We start from the raw sequence: 19,890 nt of genomic DNA, 5'->3' as shown, positions 1-19,890 counted from the left end.
TTCCCACTTCCAATTTCTCTCGTTCATCTGTGGGTAAAATTCCAGACACTAGCACCCAAATTTCTCTTACTACCAGGTGAGAAAGATGTCTCGGGATCTATTTCAGCCTTCACCTGGTCTTATTGTAGCAGTTTTGTTTTTAAATACACTGTTTTGAGCTCCCCTTTGATGAATCCTTTTTCACCGCTTTCCAGTTATAAGGCAAAGAAATGAGCATAAACCGGCTTTCTTAGGCTTAAAGAAGAAAAGTGAAATTTATTAAAACTTAAACTCTTAACGCCTACGGATACACGCCACGCCCTGCTAACATGCATACACGATACGCACATGCAAATAGAGACAGAAAAGAGCAGAAGAAAAAATAAAGTGGAGAGGTTTGAGGCAATCTCTGAAGAGGGGTTTTTGTTAATGTGCTTCAAGCTCGCTGTAGTCTTTGCTTGTAGATTGATCTTGCTTTTTGTTGGGGCCCAGTATTCTTAAACCTTGATCACTGTAGGAGACTTTTCTCTCTTGGGTTTCATATGTCTTCAATGGTTTCCGAAGCTGGTTTAAGAGATGAAAGCAGACAGGAGAGAGGTGGTGTCAAGCCTGCCACGAGAGGTCTTTTCCAGTCCAGGAGCAAACAGCTTTCTTTCTTCAAAACCTCCTGTGGCAAGTTCAAATTCAAAAACTCAGGTTGCCCACCGGGTTAGTCATGTGACTGAGGCGGTGTGACCATGTCCGTTGGTGTATTCGGCCATCTTAGCAGTCAACCTGGAATGGGATTTCCTCCACCCTCCATGTCTGGTAATCAAAAGTCCATTGTGGATTGAATGTGTCAGGAAATGGTCTTTTGTCTTTTTTAAGCACTGTCTTTAAATATGCAAATGTCTTTCCAGTCAAGGGTCTGGTGTTTTCTTTTAAAAAGCAAGTTCTTTACTCTAGTAACAATTTTAAAATTTAATGTCCATTTGGTGAAATATATGTGCCTCATCCTTGGCAGGTGGGAGCCTGCATGACAATATGTTAATTTTGGTAGTTTCACTTGAAACTGCACTTGAAGCCTCCCTCAGTAATCCAGTATTGAAGTAGGTCATTCAAGTCAAGAAGGTGTCTGGTCTGCACTCAGTTAACTGATATCCACTGAGGTAGCATTAGCAGCATTATAATTGGCCTTGGTGTTTGAGCTGGGAAGCTGTAAAATTAGCTTCTGACCACTATCCAGTGATTTAACTAAAGTGTGTTTGTGAGAATATCCAGTAAGGACCAGGTTAATCTTGATCGGTATAGCCCCTGGTACTCTCAAGTTCACAAAAGTAGGACAAAATAATGGGAGAAGAAATAAAGCCAGAAAACTATTAGATGAAGAACATATTAATGTATTTTCAGTACTCTAGAGGTTGTTAATTTATATAGAACCTTGATTAGACCACACTTGGGAGTACTGTTCACCATTTTGGTTGTCATACTACAAAAAGGATATTGAAGCACTGGAGAAAGTGTAGAAAATATTTACAAGGGTGTTGCCAGAATTGAGAGGATAAAACTGTTAGGAACGATTAAGCAAGCTAGGGCTGTTTTCTCTGGAAAAGAGGAGACTTGATAAAGATCTTCAAAATTATGAAGGGGTTTGATGGAGGGACATGGAGAAACAGTTTCCACTTGAGTGATCCAGAACAAGGGGGCATAAATATAAGATTATCACTAAGAAATCAATACAGAATTTAAGTAGTGGTAAGTGTGGAATTTGTTGCCACATGGAGTGGTTGAAGCAGGTAGCTTTGATACATGTAAGGGAGAAACGTGAGCGAGAAGGGACTAGAGGGATCAGTGGTCTGAGTCGCTAAAGTAATTAGTGTGGAAGGAGGCTCGTGGAATGCAAGCACAGGCATTGACCAATTGGGCTGAATGGTCTGTTTCTGTGCTGTAGATTCTATGTAATGTAATTTGATGCGCCATTCCTAAATTGTGCAAAAGTGGCATCTTTTCTTTATCTGTGTAGATAAGCATCGTAAGTTTTTAAGTGCAAAGCTATAACATAGTCTCTAAGCAAGATTTAAGAAGTTAGTGTTTTCACGAATGTATTTTGTTTGTCTAGCTAAACCCATCCGCCCTGGTCAACCCCCTATGGCTTCCCCAACTCACCCAAGTGCAATTCGTGGGGGAGGTGGATTCTTCCAGAACAGCCAAGCAGTTGCAGTACGTGGAGGTGGTGGCGGTGTAAAATCAGATAAGCTGTACGTCTCTTACATGTGACAAATTGTTTTGAGAAGGTTCTGATGTTTTGAACTAATCCTGCATGCTTTTTATGCCTTTGTTTTGGGACAAGGGGTGTCGAGCCCCTCCAAGCTAATAATTTGTGTACACTATTTTAACAGTTTCCAGATTTTTCAAATCGACAGAATTCTGCTGGTGCTTTAATTGTCATACATTTTCCCATTGAAACAATGGATGTGCTGTCTTGCATGTACTATTTATTATTGACCACTACAGTGGAACCATAATGGAGAGAAAGCCCACTCCCAGTGAATAATTGCATTAGGTGGCTCATTAAAAAAATCTCTCAATACTGGTTTTACTTGTAGAGTTCAACATCATCCTGGACACTGAAGATGAGGACTAAACGAATAGTATAAATAGAATGTAATCTTTGTAAAGTCAATAGTCAGATTGGGAAATTTGTTGTCTGTATGCTGTCTAGTGAGCCAATATTTCATGAGGTTTTATGCTGCCAAAATTTTGGAGCTAATTGGTATTGTGGATAATTGGATTGTGAATAATGAAAATTTAATTAAATTATTGACAAATGCAATTTCTGGACTGTGAATGGGAAATGTAAGGACTTCTGGATCAATTGAGCTTCATCAAGGTAAGTGCTGTAACTAAATACATAGAATATACAGGCACTGGATACTGCAAAGGCTATGGGCTCTGACAATATTCCAGCAATAGTACTAAAGACCTGTGCTCCAGAACTTGCTGAGCCCCTAGCCAAGCTGTTCCAGTACAGCTACAACACTGGCATCTACCTGGCAGTGTGGAAAATTGCCCAGGTATGTCCTGTACACAAAAAGCAGGACAAGCCCCACCCAGCCAACTACTGCCTTGTCAGTAAAGTGATGGAAGGTGTCATCAACAGTGCCATCAAGCAGCACTTGCTAAGCAATAACCTGCTCAGTGACGCTCAGTTTGGGCTTTGCCAGGGCCACTCAGCTCCTGACCTCATTACAGCCTTGGTTCAAACATGGACAAAAGAGCTGAACTCGTGAGGTGAGAGTGATTGCCCTTGACATCAAGGCAGCATTTGACAGAGTATGGCATCAAGGAGCGCTAGCGAAACTGAAGTCAATGGGAATTGGGGGGCGGTGAGGGGTGGGGGCTGCTTAAGGACCTCTGCCTGCCGCCATGGGGATTTTACCCTTGGCTGGTTGGGCGGCCCATGCCTGAGAAAATAGTCTTGACAAAAGTAGATGGTTTTCTGACGGCCTGGGGGGGGTGGGGTGGTGGGGGGCTCTCCTGATCGGGCATCCTGGGCCTCATGGAGGGCCGCCCCCAATGCCCAGCACGACCCCCAGACCCTCCCTTTGCCTCGCTGGGGCCTGATCAATCAACCCTGGCAAGGCCCCAGAAACTCTCCACCTATTGGGGCCATCCTTACTCTTCATGCTGAAGCTGGGTTGCAGGCCAGCCATGGCTGCTGCTCCCGGTGGCACTGCTGGGAATTAGAGTTGCCAGCCCACTGGCCAGCACCTTTAGGCAGGATTTCCTGCCTCAATTAAGGGCTTGGGGACCATAAAAATCTGGACCAGATCCCCAGGCCCGGCGGGGACGGGATCGTCACCGACTTTTCAGTGGGTGGACAGCCCCTGTCCGCCAAGGGAGAAGGTCCAGCCAACGTTTCAGGTCTGTGATCCTTCATCGTCTTTCTGAAAATTTTAGTACGCTGTTTGGAGTTCAACTGTCAATATTCCGAAGGCATGGCGTTCTCTTGGTTAAGTAGAGTGGTTTCACCAACAGATTGAAGAAAAAAAGCAGCCATTACCAGACTACTGGTTGCCTGCTCCTTATGGTTGCCCAAAGGAAATTTCAATGATCAACATACCTTGTATGTTGCTGCTCTAAGCAATGCTCAAAGCTAAAGAAAAGTGGGTAAAGATCAATTTGAAAGGATTGTACAGGATTTTCTCCTATTTTCTTCAACCACCAAAAAAAAATGAACTACACGATAGGTCCCGTTGAGAGCTTGGATTGAAGCAGGAAATAGATGATAGTAATGGCAGCTATGTTAATTCAGTGCTGTTACTTTGCATCTGAAGCTAGTTGGCCTTTATGCTGCAACTAAAATGCATCAACATGATTTGCAAAATATTGTGAATTTTTTGTTTTAGATTTGTCACTCTAAATTAGATAGCAATGTTTCCAGATGTTGGTGATTTTACAAAAAAATTATATCCTTTTAAATGCCTACACATTGTTCTTCCCTCTAATTAGATACATTTTCACTGATTGCTTTTTTAGTCTTTAATTATGGTTTTGTAAGCTTCTGTTTGCATGTATCTTTTAATAAGGTATAATTTTCCAGTCAATTGAAGAATGCTCTTTTTAAGCAGTGTCCGGTTTCTTTTCTGTTTGAAATTTATAGGTGGCCACTTGTTTAGTTGATTTCAGATATTTTTTCATGACTTAAAAAGTAGCCACCATTTTTTTAAAAACTAGTATGTAGGTATTACTGATGGTGGTTAAACCCCAAGTTTCCAGGTCTTGAAGGCTTACATGAAAATAGGCATGTAATCTTATAGTAGTCTTGCACAAAATTGTAATAGGCAGCCATATTTTAATCTGCAGAGTACTTTGCAGTTACGAATTTATATGTTGGATATATTAAATTGAAGTCTAAGACATTTTTATAAATCTATAAAATGCAACTGGTTAGCTGGGGAAAGAGCCTATTAAGGACCCAAACGGAAATCTTTATCGTAGAGGCAGAGGGCCTCGTGGAAGTATTTAAATGCGTACTTTGCATTTGTCTTCCCAAAGGAAGTAGAAGATGTGAAGGTTACATGAAAAAAAGGAAAGTTGGTAAATTACCTGGTGTGGGTGAAATATATCCTAGGTTGCTTAAAGAAGCAAAAGTAGAAGTAGCAGAGGCATTGATTGCAATCTTTCAGTCCTCATTGGATACAGGAGAACAGGAATATTATACCACTATTCAAGAAAAGATAGAGGGGTAAACCAGGATACTGTAGGCCAATCAGCCAAGCATCAATGGTGAAGTTGTTGTTTGGTAGTACAGAACTTTAGTATTGCTGAAAACAGAGACATTTTGTCGAAGCTTTTCGTCTTGCACTCATCAGGACAATTTGCAAGAATATCAATGTAAAGGAAGCAACAAATTTATACTATATGAGAAGAGTGCCGATTGGTTGGCAAGTGGACTCTGGTAGAGGCATTGTCATGGAGAATGCACCAGTTTATGGTCACTGACAGTTAACTGCCAAGCTTTTAAACCAGGCAGCTTGACTCTAGTCAAGGCATTGCCCTGAAGAATGAACCAGCAAATGGCTGTCACTTATTTTGTTTCGCTGAAACAGGTGCAATCTGATTTTAACTGGCCTCTGTTGGAATGACATATCTACCACTTAAATTGTTTAGTCCCCACACCTTAGTTGGGTTCTTGATTTGAAGTTTGACATTAGATTTTGATTCTTTTGAAATATCTGTGTACAGACTGTAGCCAGTTTGGATGACCAGAGTGGTGCCAGTTTTAACAATTTCAAGTGCAATCTTCTTCCTTTTATATCTGTCTAAAATGTATTTTCTGAGGTACAATATTTTGAGGTACTGCTATACTTCAAGGGAGGAAACTTTTAGATTCCATTACAAATCCTTGTTACAAATGTTCAAGAATAGAAAATATCAACACTGCAGTGGTAGCAGCAGTTTTTAATATACATTTTTATTGTGAAATGATAACCATGTTGTGGAGGGATGTGGTAGCCTCAGGAAGGACATTCATGGCAATCAAAGAGGAAGTGGTTTAGTGTAGTGGGTAGCGTAGACTCAGTGAGCAGTGATCTGGAACCAGGCTCTGTATGAAGGAATGTCTGAAGATACTGTAGTCTTCTCTGATTAGAATCTTGTTTCTAGTTGGTGTATTTTGCTCCAGATGATGTGTTTGTGTACAGCTATTTCTGAATACAAATCTTTGTTAGGATAAATTCTTAGGTCAGCTAGATCGAAATTTGCTAATGTGTGTTTAGACCTTTCCTCTCCTCCCAAACAAAATCTTGGATGATTATTTTTTGAAGTCTGGAATTGTACTAAATTAAGAACTTGATTTTGTTTTTTGTAGGGTCAGTGGAGGGATGGCTAATAATGTTGAAATTGGAGACATTGGCTTCATGCCTTCATCTGTTAAAGGTAAGCCATCTTCTAGAGACATCCACTGGTAACGTCAGGCTTGCTACTCAATGTGTAAGCTGGAGGTTGAGTATTTTGAATGTATTTTTTGCAGAATTTTTTGGGTATGTTCAGAATGATGGAATAGGTAGTCTGTATTTAGGAATGGTTGGCAGTGCAGTGCATGTGGTTTTGCATATTTTGCTGTGTATTCCTGAACATCTATAATTGTTCCCAAACCATCTTTGCTTACATAGCATATGCAAATAAAAAAACTTGTGGATTAATGGTTTGCAGTGAAGAACAGATGAATGGTATTTGAGATAATAGCCTGGACTTTGCAGTAATAATGACAGCAAAACTGTTGGCATTCACCGACATTACTCTTCTGAAATTGACAGCAAGTTGAGTTCTCACATGCAGTTAAAATCCAGAAGTTGCTGTCTTGACACACTTAGAAAAAGTTGCACCTTGTTGACAGATTTTAATGTACATTTTTATTGTGAAATGATAACCATGTTGTAGAGGGATGTGGTAGCCTTAGGAAGGACATTTGTGGCAATCAAAGAGGAAGTGGTTTAGTATAGTGGGTAGCGCATAACTAAGCTTTTAATGGTGTACTAAGTTAATTACTGCTGAACAAATGCTCTGACCCTGAAAAACTAATCTTGTTCATGGGATAGCAAATTTCTCCATACAAACATACGAATTAGGAGCAGGAATAGGCCACTCGGCCCCTCGAGCCTGCTTTGCCATTCAACAAGATCATGGCTGAACTGATTGCTCCACATTCCCGCCTACCCCCGATAACCTTTCATCCTCTTGCTTATCGCTGGGTCAAAATCCTGGAACTCCCTTCTTAACAGCACTATGGGTATACCTACCTCACATGGACTGCAGGGGTTCAAGGAGGCAGCTCGCCACCACCTTCTCGAGGGCAATAAGGGATGGGTAATAAATGCTGGCCTTGCCAGCAATGCCCACATCCCATGAATGAATTAAAAAATAGAATCTATCTACCTCTGCCTTAAACATATTCAAAGACTGCTTCCGCCACCTTTGGAGGAAGAGTGTTCCAAAGACTCATAACCCTCAGAGAAAAAAATTCTCCTCGTCTCTCTCTTAAATGGGTGACCCTTATTTTTAAACAGTGACCCTAGCTCTAGATTCTCCCACAAGAGGAAACATCCTTTCCACATCCACACTGTCAAGACCTGTCAAACCTTATGTTTCAATCAAGTTGCATTTACTCTTCTAAACTCCAGCAGATACAAGCCTAGCCTGTCCAGCCTTTCCTCATTAGGCAACCTGCCCATTCCAGGTATTAGTCTGGTAAATCTTCTCTGAACTACTTCCAATACATTTCCATCCTTCCTTAAATAAAGAGAACAATATTGTACACAGTACTGCAGATGTGGTCTCACCAATGCCCTGTATAACTGAAGCATAACCTCCCTACTTTTGTATTCAATTTCCCCTCTCAAGCTTTCCTAGTTACTTGCTGTACCTGTATACTAACCTTTTGTGATTCATGCACGAGGACACCCAGATCTCTCTCAATCTCAGCTCTGCAATCTCTCTCCATTTAGTTAAATGCTTTTTTTATTCTTCCTGCCAAAATGGACAATTTCACATTTTTTCATTATACTCCATTTGCCAGATCTTTGCCTACTCACTTAACCTGTCAATATCCCTTTGTAGCCTCCTTTTGGCCTCTTCACAACTTACTTTCCTGCCTATCTTTGTGTCATCAGCAAATATAGCAACCATACCTTTGGTACTTTCATCCATGTCATTTATATAAATTGTAAAAAGTTGAGGCCCCAGGACTGATCCCTGCGGCACACCACTTGTTACATCCTGCCAAGCAGAAAATGACCCATTTATGCTTACTCTCTGTTTATTGTTAGTGTGCCAATCTTCTATCCATGCCAAAATATTACCCCCGACACCATGAACTTTTATTTTCCACAATAACCTTTGATGTGGCACCTTCTCAAATGCCTTCTGGAAATCTAAGTACAGTACATCCACCAGTTCCCCTTTATCCACAGCACATGTTACTACTTCAAAGAACTCCAAAAAATTGGTTAAACATGATTTTCCCTTTCACAAAACCATGTTGACTAGCTGATTACCTTGAATTTTTCTAAGTGCCCTGTTATAATATCTTTACTAATGGCCTCTAATATTTTCCCTATGACAGATGTTAAACTAACTGGCCTGTAGTTTCCTGCTGCCTGTCTCCCTCCCTTTTTGAATAAAGAGTTACATTGGCTATTTTCCAATCTAATGGAACCTTCCCCGAATCTTGGGAATTTTGGAAAATTAAAACCAATGCACCAACAATGTCACTAGCCACTTCTTTTAAGACCCTAGGATGAAGTCCATCAGGACCTGGGGATGTCAGCCTGCAGCTCCAACAATTTGCTCAGTACCACTTCCCTGGCGATTTGTAATTTTCTTGAGTTCTTCCCTCCCTTCCATTTCCTAATTTAGTTATTTCTGGAATGTTACTTGTATCCTCTGTGGTGAAGACTGATGCAAAATACTGGTTCACTTCATCTGCCATCTCCTTATTTTCCCTTATTAATTCCCCAGACTCACTTTCTATAGGACCAATGCTCACTTTGTTAACTTTTCTTTTTTAAATATGTAAATAAACTCTTACTATCTGTTTTTATATTTCTAGCCAGCTTTCATACTCTAATCTTTCCCTCCTTATTAATCTTTCAGTCAGTCTTTGCTGCTTTTTATATTCCGTCCAATCTTCTGACCTACCACCTATCTTTGCACAATTATATGCTTTTTCTTTAAGTTTGATCCTATCTTTAACTTTTTCAGTTAACCACGAATGGTGGGTCCTCCCCTTAGAATTTTTCTTTCTCATTGGAATGTATCTATTCTTTGTATTTTGAAATATCCCCTTAAATGTCTGCCACTGCATCTCTATTGACCTATCCCTTAACCTACTTTGTCAGTTCACTTTTGATAGCTCTGCTTTCATGCCCTCATACATGCCTTTATTTAAGTTTAAAATGCTAGTCTTAGACCCACTCTTCTCTCCCTCAAACTGAATGTAAAATTCAATCATATGATCGCTGCTGCCTAGACGCACCTTCACTATGAAGTCATCAATTTAATCCTGTCTCGCCTGCTCTCTGGCTCTAGAACGTGCTGTTCTAAGAAACTATCCGGAAACATTCTATGAAATCCTCATCTAGGCTCTCTTTGCCCATCTGATTTTTCCAGTCCATATGTAGATTAAAATCCCGCATGATTATCACCATACCTTTCTGACGCGCACTCATTATTTCTTCCTTTCTACCCCAACCTACCATATGATTGCTGTTAGAGGGCCTGTACACCACTCCCACGAGTGACTTCTTGCCTTTAACATTTCTCATCTCTACCCAAACTACTTCTACATCCTGGTTTCCTGAACTTTTATTATTTTGTGGGATGTGGACCATTGAACTGACTGGCTTGCAAGGCCATTTCAGAGGGCGTTTAAGAGTCAACCACCTTGCTGTGAGCCTGGAGTCACATGTAGGCCAGACCAGGTAAGGATGGCAGATTTCCTTCCTTAAAAACATTCATGAACCAGATGGTTTTACAACAATGGATCATGGTTACCATTAGACTAGCTTTTAATTCCAGATTTTTTATTTGAATTCACATTTCACCATCTGCCATGGTGGGATTTGAACCAGTGTCCCAGAGCATTAGCCTGGACTCTAGATTACTAGTCCAGTGACATTACCACTACCCCACTAGGTCCCCAAACTTGGATCTTCCCCCTCTATTGTGCAGCAACATTATGATCCACATTTAAAGTTTTTTTTTAAAGTTTTTGATATTTCAGTTTCTACCTTTAGTGCCATGTGCTTGTCCCAATCATTTATTTTACTCTGATTATGCTTCACCTTTTAATACCATTTTGCAGTGCATTTTACTTCCTGGTCTGCAGTCTGAGAATAATTCAGTGTGATTGGCTGCTTAATCTGTTTGATAACATTCCTGTTTGCTAGACACCTGGACATCCCCTTGACTTGGCATAAGAATCAAACTAATGTCAGGAAGGGGAAAATCCACGCCAGAGATTGCTCGACCTTTGTGGACAGTTTCTTCGAGGTCACAGGCAAGCGCTGTCACTTCACTGCTGACCACAAATCGAGGCCATTGTCTCTCAGTGCAAATATTTTGAAAATTTCCTCATGCAGTTCGAGTAAACTATCTTGTTTATAATGGCTGTTGGTAAAAACTGCCTTGTAACAAGTTAACTTATTTCCTTTGTGCTTACAAGATCAAAGGAGTGAATTTTTAGCTCTTTCAGTTGATATGCAAATCTGAATTATATGACTGGTCAACATTAACAAATTTGGTTTAGTGAATATTTGTAAATTGAAAAGTTTTGTAAATGCAGTGTATGTTTTGCAAAATCGTAAAGATGTACTACTAGAACACAACCTGTTGCCTAACTTGTTTTTAGAGGGAGATGTGTGGAACTGATTTGCAAAAGGGATCCAATTAATAGGTGATATGAGTGGTGATAATATGGATGAATCAAATGTTGTGTTTGCAAGAGTGAATCAGTTTAAATAGCTAGTATACCTGCTATGCTAGCAGGCATGGAGGGATTTACACTCAGTGGAGGTAAGAATTGTTCTTTTGAAGTATTGGCCCTGGAGCAAATGGATTATTTTTAAGAAGGGTTGTCTTCAAGATTTTGTCTCTCCTCCCCACACTCCTGTTCAATAAAATGCTCTTTTTCAAAAAAAAACTCCATTAACATCACTGTTACGCTTTCTTGCTCTTCTGGATATTCATGGATCATGCGGGTGACCTTAGAGATGTAAATGACAATAGGTGAATACATAATCTCCTCTATTCTCTCACTCGTAGCAATAGTTATTTCCCTTCCCCAAGCTTTTTTCCTAGTCCTATAGCTCCCCATCTGTGTATTTGAAATAATTTAAATTAAAATAATCTCTTAGAATTTACCTGGGATGTTTTATACATGTAGTAGACCAACGGAATTATATAACACAAGTCATGTCTCTTCATCTACCCCATTTGTACTGTGACCCTTCAAGTAATTCTTTGTAAAACTGGGCTTTATCGTTTTATATACCAAGATCACCAGTTATGATTTTTCGTGCTGTGTATAATTGTAGCATATAATTTAACATTTGTACTTTTAGTGCCAGTTTAACGCAAGTTCCTACCTTTAGGATCGCACAGGAAACAGCACTAACATGCTGCCTGTTTACGCTGCTCTCCAATGAGAAAAAAAAATACAGCTATCCTCAAAAACCTCCAACTATCTATACTTCTGTTAGGAAAGCATCAACAGGGTATTTGCTATTTTCTTAGAATTATAAATCCTAGAAGTTATGAGTGAACTATCTGGGTTCAAACTTTAACAAATAAAGTTTTAAAATGTTGACATTGTATAAGTTTTTTTTCTTCTTTGGTGTGGAGATTAATTCCAGATCTCCTCACACCCAATGTAATATCAAACGGATGCCAGATTGGCTGCAGTTATACTGCACAATTTTGCTTTCGCTGATTTAATACCCTATTAATGGTATATAGAAAAAACTACTGTTTCACTTCTTTGGTGACCATGTATCATATTCCTATGTGGAAAGCACTTAGGTTAAGAATGATAAGCTTAGAAGTTATTGATGCTAATTTAGCCAGTAGCCATCCTAATGTATTAAGTGTTACTCAAGACTATGGTGGTGGTCTGACCTATTGTGTATTTTGGGTGAAAATATGTCTTCTGAATATAACCCAGAATCCTGTCACAATATGATGAGAAAAGATTTTAATTTCCTTGTGTACATCATGCACTTTTATAACACTTAATGAATTTCAGAGTATCTTTCTAAGTCGATGAATTGAAAGAAAAACTTCTAGAAATTTAGTATAAAAATTTCAAAATTCTGACTGAACACATAATTCACTGCAGTTTTGTTATACATTTCGTTCCATGATTTGTACAAATCAGTGGTCAACATCTGGAGGGGAAGGTAAATTAGTTTCACTGCTTGCTTCGTTGAGCAAATGCTGGAAACAGGAGTCGGCCATTCAACCCATCGGGACTGTTTCACCATTCAGTGAGATCATGGCTGAGCTGTGTCCTAGCTCCATCCATCCTCCTTGGTACCATATACTTTATACCCTTGGTTAGCAAAAATCTATCAATCTCCGATTTAAAGATATTTAATTGAGTCAGCATTTACTGGTTGTGGGAGGAAGTTCCACACTTCTACCACCCTTTGTATGAAGAAATATTTCCTAACTTTTCTCGTGAAAGTCATGTCTCTGATTTTAAGGCATGTCCCCTTGTTCTAGACTCTGCCACCAACAGGAAAAAAAAGGCTCCTTTCTATTTACTTTATTCTTTTCAAAAGCCTAAAAACTTCAATCAAATCGAACCTTACCCTTCTATATTCCAAGCCTAGTTTGTAATTTCTCCTTTATAATCTAACCCTTGGATTCCTGGTAATATTCCTTCCAAAACCAATATATCCGTTTAGATTTCCAGCATCCACAGTATTTTGCTTTTTATATCCTTTCTGTGGTTGAGTAGTTTATGGGGTTCCCTCACCATGTTTTTGTTTAAACTTTCTCCATCTTTAGACTGACCAATCTTAGTTTGATGCAGGATATGTTCTAGAGACAAATCATTCCACTTTCATGTTTTAGTGTTTAAAAAAAATATTTTAATGTAGTTGAATTTAAATCTAATGAGCCTATTTTAAAAGCAAGATCTTCCGTTATAGTTCCCCAATTCTTAATCTCCATCTTGTTTACCTTGTCTCCCTTGATTCTCTTACCTCCCCCACAGTTCCTTTTAAGGGGGATATTTGTTCCAGATTTGTCTGTTTTTTACTAAAATTTGCTGTTTAGGTTCTGCAATACTGTTGTGATATTTATATCGTGAAGAGTAACTTTTTACAAGGGGCAAAGTGAATTGGTTAGTGCTTAGTTTTATTTTTGAATGCTGATTTCTTTTTTCTTTACAGCTGCTAAAGCAACAACATAATCAAAGAGAAGCAGACATCATCCAAACAACCCATCATTCCAAAGCAGTGTGAACTCTCCAACTAAGACTTTTCACAGGATTATTTTTGAAAATTTTTTTTTAAAACTGGCCTGTACAGCTCCACCTCTGGCAGAATCTCCTTACTGATCACCTTGTAAAACAAGAGTGCAATGTAGGTGTCTGGCAAATAACTACGTGATTTAATGTGTAGCTCCATTGCACAGTACATTGTCTTTCATGTCTTAAATTTAGTCTGCACTGTGCCAAGTTGAATGTACGTCGTTGCAGGAAAACTTTAGCAGAAGCGTTGAAGCCTAATTTGTGTACATTTCATTGTTTTAGGACTTGTGAAACAATGTCGCCAAGTAGATTTGATGAGCTTGTTTTACAGTGAAAAATGATTTGGAGGAACGCAGCTATCACCCTTGTGTAAATTAAGATAGTACTTGAAGTTTTTCTTGAAATTGATTTTTTTTTTTTTTGGTTTGAGATAAAGAGGAGTAGTACAATTTGAATACTGAAGGTACATTCATGACAGTATGTGGTTAGAGCAGAGAGCTAGGGTAGCACAGAATAAAAATCTGCTAACAAAATCCAGGAATGTTTGAGACTGCTTAACATGACTATATTGTGGCATTGTCCAACAAAGGTTATGGGAAAAACGCTAAAACACATTGGCTGACCGTAATAGGATGAGGGAAAATCAAAAGGCATTATATTTTGAGTTGGAACACACAACAGCATATCTTGTCCAGATTCTTGCCATTGCTTTTTGTGGTAAACCAAGGATCAGTATTTCACCCTTGGGCTAATTATACAGCATTATTTAAAAAGCGTATTTGAGTTAAAGGACGTTGCACTTTTACTGGTTTTATAATGGATTTCAGTTGAAGTGCAAAAACTCAAGATTAATTTTAAAAGTTTTGATGGTGATAAATTGCTTGAAAGTTTTGCCCTCATCTCGCGTGTTTTTTTAAAATGCTTAGTATGTGCTATTAATCACCTTGTTCAATGATAACCAATAAAATGCAAAATGGCTCACAAATGGAAGCCGGTGCAAATTTATAAAGTACCATTTTACCATAACTGAGACTACTAGAAAAGTAAAATACTGATGTTGAGCTAATTTGTCTTTTAAAAACACACATTATCCACAAAAGGTAACTCTGTTTCTAATCTCACAATTACCTAGAAAACATATTTACAGCATAAAAGGCTATTAACATAAGTGGGAAAAGGCGACAAACTGAATAAATGGCCCCCGATGAGAATAATGCACAAGATCAGATAACTGGGTGAGATTCATTTGTTGGAAGAAATGAGAAAGCAATATGTGATGGTGAACAGCATTTCAGTGAAGTGTCACCAAGGACCCAATGGTCTAACTATAAACCTGATGTAAACATTTTTGAGGCATATCTTTAAGTGGTACAGCTCCTAAAATGTCTCAATCTTGCATGCCATTTATAATTTCACAAAAATTCAGGCCTCTGCTTGTCAGTTCAATTAGGATTACTTGTGGAGTGATATATGCAACTATAGGCAAAAGGCTGTTCTGTTCAGTTTATCCTAAACTTAATGGATCAAGCCTTGTGACAGGTAATGGCTAAGATTATTGGATGTATGAATAACTGAATTCATTCATGTGCAAAAGAAAATGCACTTTACAAATTAGTAAATAGCCAAATTGGCAGGTAGTATAGATGTTTTTGTGCAGCTGGATAAATGACTCATTAATGTACTTTTTAAAACACAGGTGATTATTTTTGGCATTGTGTACTGTATCCTTCAGCCTCCTAATTTTTTCAACTCTATTTTTCACTTCTCTCACTTCCTGGAGCCTAACCAACGAATCAGCCAATAAAGCAACTCTGAGATAAACATAGTGCTGAATATACTTCAACCACTATTGGAGATCAATTATATCTGAAGCCTTTTAATTTCAAGGTCGATCACACTTAGATATGTTGTTCTTGACACTGATCAACCAGTTGGTGTATCAGTGCATCTGATGAAAGGCCTTACTGATGCTGCATTAATAGGATTGATATAAACATCTTTAAATTTAATTATCTTTATTTCTAAGAACAATGCCATACACCATGTGGTTTTGAAAAAAGGAAAATAGTTGGAGCATAAGATTCGGCTTATTATCTAAGATGAAGCTTAATTGCTTTTGTAATTATATTATCTTGACAATTGTACAAACAACCTAATTTTGTATATTTACTTTTATTAGACTTTCTGTTCATATTAGGTCAAGTACATGCCTAACACTGTCTATTGGCCAGTAGGTGCAGTCACTGCACTGGAGACATTACTGTTTTAAGGCCCCATTTCTTGATGCAGTTTTCTTTGCACATCACATTTAAAATTGCACAGAGTTGCCATGGCAAATCATCTGGACAGGACTGCACACTAGTTGTTGAATACAAATTTATTCTCATTTATTGAATAGTAAATGCCTGCTATCCTGATTGCATTGCTGTGTACTCTTCAAGTGCTTATTGTGAACTTGTTCCTCAGATCTTGTAGAAATGAATGGTTTTAAAGCATAAACGCGATTGAATTAAAAACCTTGTATTTATTCATGGTGATCAACTAAATTATTTGCATAATTTAAACAATGCTGAGGTAATTACTGTAATAGTTCTAAATTTGACATGAGATGACACTAAGGTTTCCGCCTGTGGAATATGGTGCAGAATAAGTCGGACAGCAGAAGGCACATAAAATTCTGTTTTTGTTAAGCCATCATTTAGTTTTGACTGACTGCATGCTGTAAATGTATTTGTGTTTAAATAAATATGACTTTTGTCTGGGAATTCAGTGAACTTTTGAGTAGCAACGTTTTTCATAAAACTGCTGAATCCAACATACCCCTAATGATTGCTTAATTATAAAGTACCAAAAAAAAGGTATATCCATGCAAACTGGTATAATGTACAGTCTACCACTGGCCATTTGCACCAAGTTGTCTGACGGAAGGTGCATATGGAAAATGTTCAGTCCAGTTAATGAAAATTCTAGTTAGGGTTTAGCTCCACTGTTTGCGAATCAAAGTATACCAATGGTAGCTATTACTCTCGTGACTTGAAAGTTTGTTAAAACTGATACCATAATGAAAGTGAGTTATTTTTGAGGCATGGACTAATTCATCCTTCATAACACTACATACAGGTTGAGTGCAAACATTTATACCTCACATTGTTTTGACTGAGATTTGTCAATTAATTTGTAATTGTTAGAATTAGGCTCTGTTTTAATTTATTAGTGGAACGTTTTGACAAATGGGTATATTTTAAAACCAAACATTACAAATGGTTAAATTTTTAATTGTGTTTGTAACTGTCATGAAATTGTGTCCTTTTCCACTCGAAAAACTAATAGCATAGAACAGATAACTAAAGTGACTGACATACCATAATCTTTGTAGAGTATTCTGTATTTTATTGTAAAACTTTTCAAGTTTGCTGTTGGGTAAAGTTGCATTTTGTTTTCCTGCTCTCCTCTTTCTCCCCCCCCCCCCCCCCCACTTAAAAAAATCATCTGCTAGGAGGACCCTGCAGTGGCTTTTGTTAGACTGACAGCTTTCAACAGTGGCCAATTTGATGAGGGAAATAGTACAAGCATTTGGAAAGATTATTCGACCACTGATTAGCTAGATTCCTGATATCACTAAATCTTTAAGCAAGGTTTTTTAATCAATTAGAACAAAGTAACAATGCAGACAGTCCTGTAAGTTGTAAGTAAAGTTGTACAAGAATGCAGTGTCCGTTGTGACTTGTGTTCAATAACTAAGCATTACTGCAGAAGACATGGTATAACAGGATTGCATAGTAACTATACTGGACAAACTTCATCTGTTAATTACCTCAAAGAAACATTGCTGAAAATTAAACGAAAGTGAGGAATTGACCAGCTGAGTGTTTTGAGTATTTTATTTTGCAGTGTTGTGTATGTTGCTTGAGCATCAGTGTCTGAAAAGCTACAACGACAACTTTATATAGTGTTTTTAAAGTAGTGTAATGTCCCGAGGTGCTTCACAGGAGCGTTAATCAAATAAATTTTGACAATCACGTAAGGCAATATTAGGTCAGATGACCAAAAGCTTGGTCAAAGAGATTGGTTTTAAGGAGTGTCTTAAAGGAGGAAAGTGAGGCAGAGGTGTTTAGGGAAGGAATTCCAGACCTTGGAACTTTGGCAGCTGAAGGCATAGCCTCCAATAGTAGAGCGATTAAATTTGGGAATGCTCAGGAGGCCAGAATTGGAGGAGAACAGATATCTGGTCTGGTGGAGATTAGAGATGGGGAGGAGTGGGGCCATGGAGGGACTTGAAAGTAAGGATGAGAATATTAAAATTGAGGTGTTGCTTAACTGGAAGCGTAGGTCAGGGATAATAGGGTGAGGGGTGAATGGGGTTTGGTGCAAGTTGGGACACAGGCAGCAGAGTTTTGGATGACCTCACATTGACAGAGGATAGGCTGGTACATGGTAGAGGCTGGCGAGGGCTGCATTAGAATAGTGAAGTTTAGAGGTAATAAAAGCACAGTTGAGTGTTTCAGCTGATATGAGGGTGGGGTAGAGTCAGGCAGTGTTCGAGGTGAAAATGTGGTCTTAGTGAAGGTTGTGGATATGTGGTCAGTCATTTGGGGGGTCACATGACACCAAGGTTATGAATAGTATTATGACTGAGGCTGGCGGAGTGCACTGTTAATTCAGTCCCACTTCTCCACAGGTCACAACATATTCTTGAAAGTTTTCCCACTTGCTGAAACAGGCGATCAGATACTCTAATTTCCCCAGAATAGAACACACTAACCAGATTTCTTTACTGAACAAAAAAATTAACTGTTCATTATAAAACAAGTCTTAACTAGTAATGGAGTAAAACAATATCACAGATCAAATTTTTAAAAATCCAACATTAAATTTTAAAACGTCCCCTTTCTATCTTAACCAAATTTTAAAGTCCCTTTTTACCTTGGTCCTTTCTCACACGCATTTATACACTGGTTAACCAAAATAATTTTTGAAAAAAGGATTTTTAGGTCAGAGCTCTATTACAGACAGACAAAACACACCCTGGGCAGATCACTTGCCCACCCCTGAAAAAATAGCAGATATGAGACGCTGTACCAAACTGCGCATAATCTAGCCTCTGAGTGCACGTAGACAGGATGTTTAGAATCTTCCAAAATTAGTTATTTTCAGGCGGTGGCAAAATGTAATTTCGCAGGCCTTCTTGAAATACAGGAAACAAGACAAATTGACACAGTGAACTTCACAGAATCTTTTAGGGAATTGCTGGGTTGTGGTCTTCTGTTTTTCTTCGAATTCCCTCCTTTTTTCTGCACAGACTTGACTTTTATCTCCTTCCAGAAGATATCTCACACACATGCTGACTAACAACCAAAAAGCTTGGTGAGTTTTTCTGCCCATCCCAGGTGTGTTCTGCCTGCTACTGGGCTTGTCCAATCAAAGGAGTGCTTGCCACTTTTTTGCCCCTGTTGCCAGGGTTTCTGTTCGAAGCCTAGCCTGAGCCATGTGACTGACAGCAACACTATTGTCAATCCGGTTCCCTCACTGTCCTCTTGATTTAAAAAAAAAACTGATCTAATGTTTATTTAGCTTAACTATGAATGCCTTTATATATGAAAAAAATATATTTTTTAATGGAACAGTCACTTTCATAACAATAATCTGGTTCAAACTCAGTTGCCAGGGCATGAGATAGAGTCGGTGGCTTGGGAACGGGATTTGTGTTGGAGACCAAAGACAATGCCATTAGTCTTCCCAGTATTTAGTTGGAGGAAATTTCTATTCATCTAGTACTGGATGTCAGACAAGCAGTCTGACAAGAGACAGTGATTGTGATGTAGAGCTGGGTGTCATTGGCATTCATATAGTAACAGGTGCTGTGTTTTTGGATGTTGTGCCGAGGGACAGCATGTAGATGAGAAATAGGGGATGTCCCTCTAGGATCTATCCTTGGTCCAAGATATATTTGAAGAAGTGATAAGAAAAGCCATTGGAGGTGAGTCTCTGGCTACGACTGGATAGATAGAATGAAACCAACCAGTCCCACCCAACTTGACGACGATGGAGAGATGCTGGAGGAAGATGGTGTGGTCAATCGTGTCGATGGCTGCAGACAGATTGAGAAGGGCGGTGAGAGATGATTTACCTTTCACATAGGATGTCATTTTTTTTTATTACTGTTGGAGAGGCGGAAACCTTATTGGAGGGATTCAAGCATGGAGTTCCAGGGTAAAAAATACAAACCAGTCAGCATTACTGAAGCTGAGGATTCTATTCTAAATTTGCTTGCCTGCATGCTTTAAAACTGGAAGTACTGACACTGATTCAATTCTGTGTACACATTTCTCTTTTTAGGATCATCAACTGACCCATTCAACCTCAGTAGCTGTGCTATTGCAGCCTATTACCACATA

General features: G+C 38.8%; 1 protein-coding gene across 2 annotated transcripts in view; it reads left to right on the top strand.

Annotated features, from left to right (window-relative positions):
* The window catches only part of LOC137349152 (kinesin-1 heavy chain), a 140,929-nt gene extending 124,660 nt beyond the window's left edge, over nucleotides 1-16,269 (top strand). Inside the window, exons 25-27 of one of the 2 annotated variants that reach the window (XM_068014565.1) lie at nucleotides 2,078-2,216; nucleotides 6,332-6,399; nucleotides 13,416-16,269. In XM_068014565.1, the coding sequence (XP_067870666.1) occupies nucleotides 2,078-2,216; nucleotides 6,332-6,399; nucleotides 13,416-13,435 (227 nt within the window). In that variant the 3' untranslated portion in view covers nucleotides 13,436-16,269. The remainder of the gene's footprint in view (nucleotides 1-2,077; nucleotides 2,217-6,331; nucleotides 6,400-13,415) is intronic. The other variant, XM_068014575.1, reaches the window with a different exon arrangement.
* The last annotated feature ends 3,621 nt before the right edge of the window (nucleotides 16,270-19,890 follow it).

Source organism: Heterodontus francisci, chromosome 2 (genome assembly GCF_036365525.1).
Source record: "Heterodontus francisci isolate sHetFra1 chromosome 2, sHetFra1.hap1, whole genome shotgun sequence".
Classification (NCBI taxonomy): domain Eukaryota; kingdom Metazoa; phylum Chordata; class Chondrichthyes; order Heterodontiformes; family Heterodontidae; genus Heterodontus; species Heterodontus francisci.
This window is presented reverse-complemented; position numbering and strand designations above follow the sequence as displayed.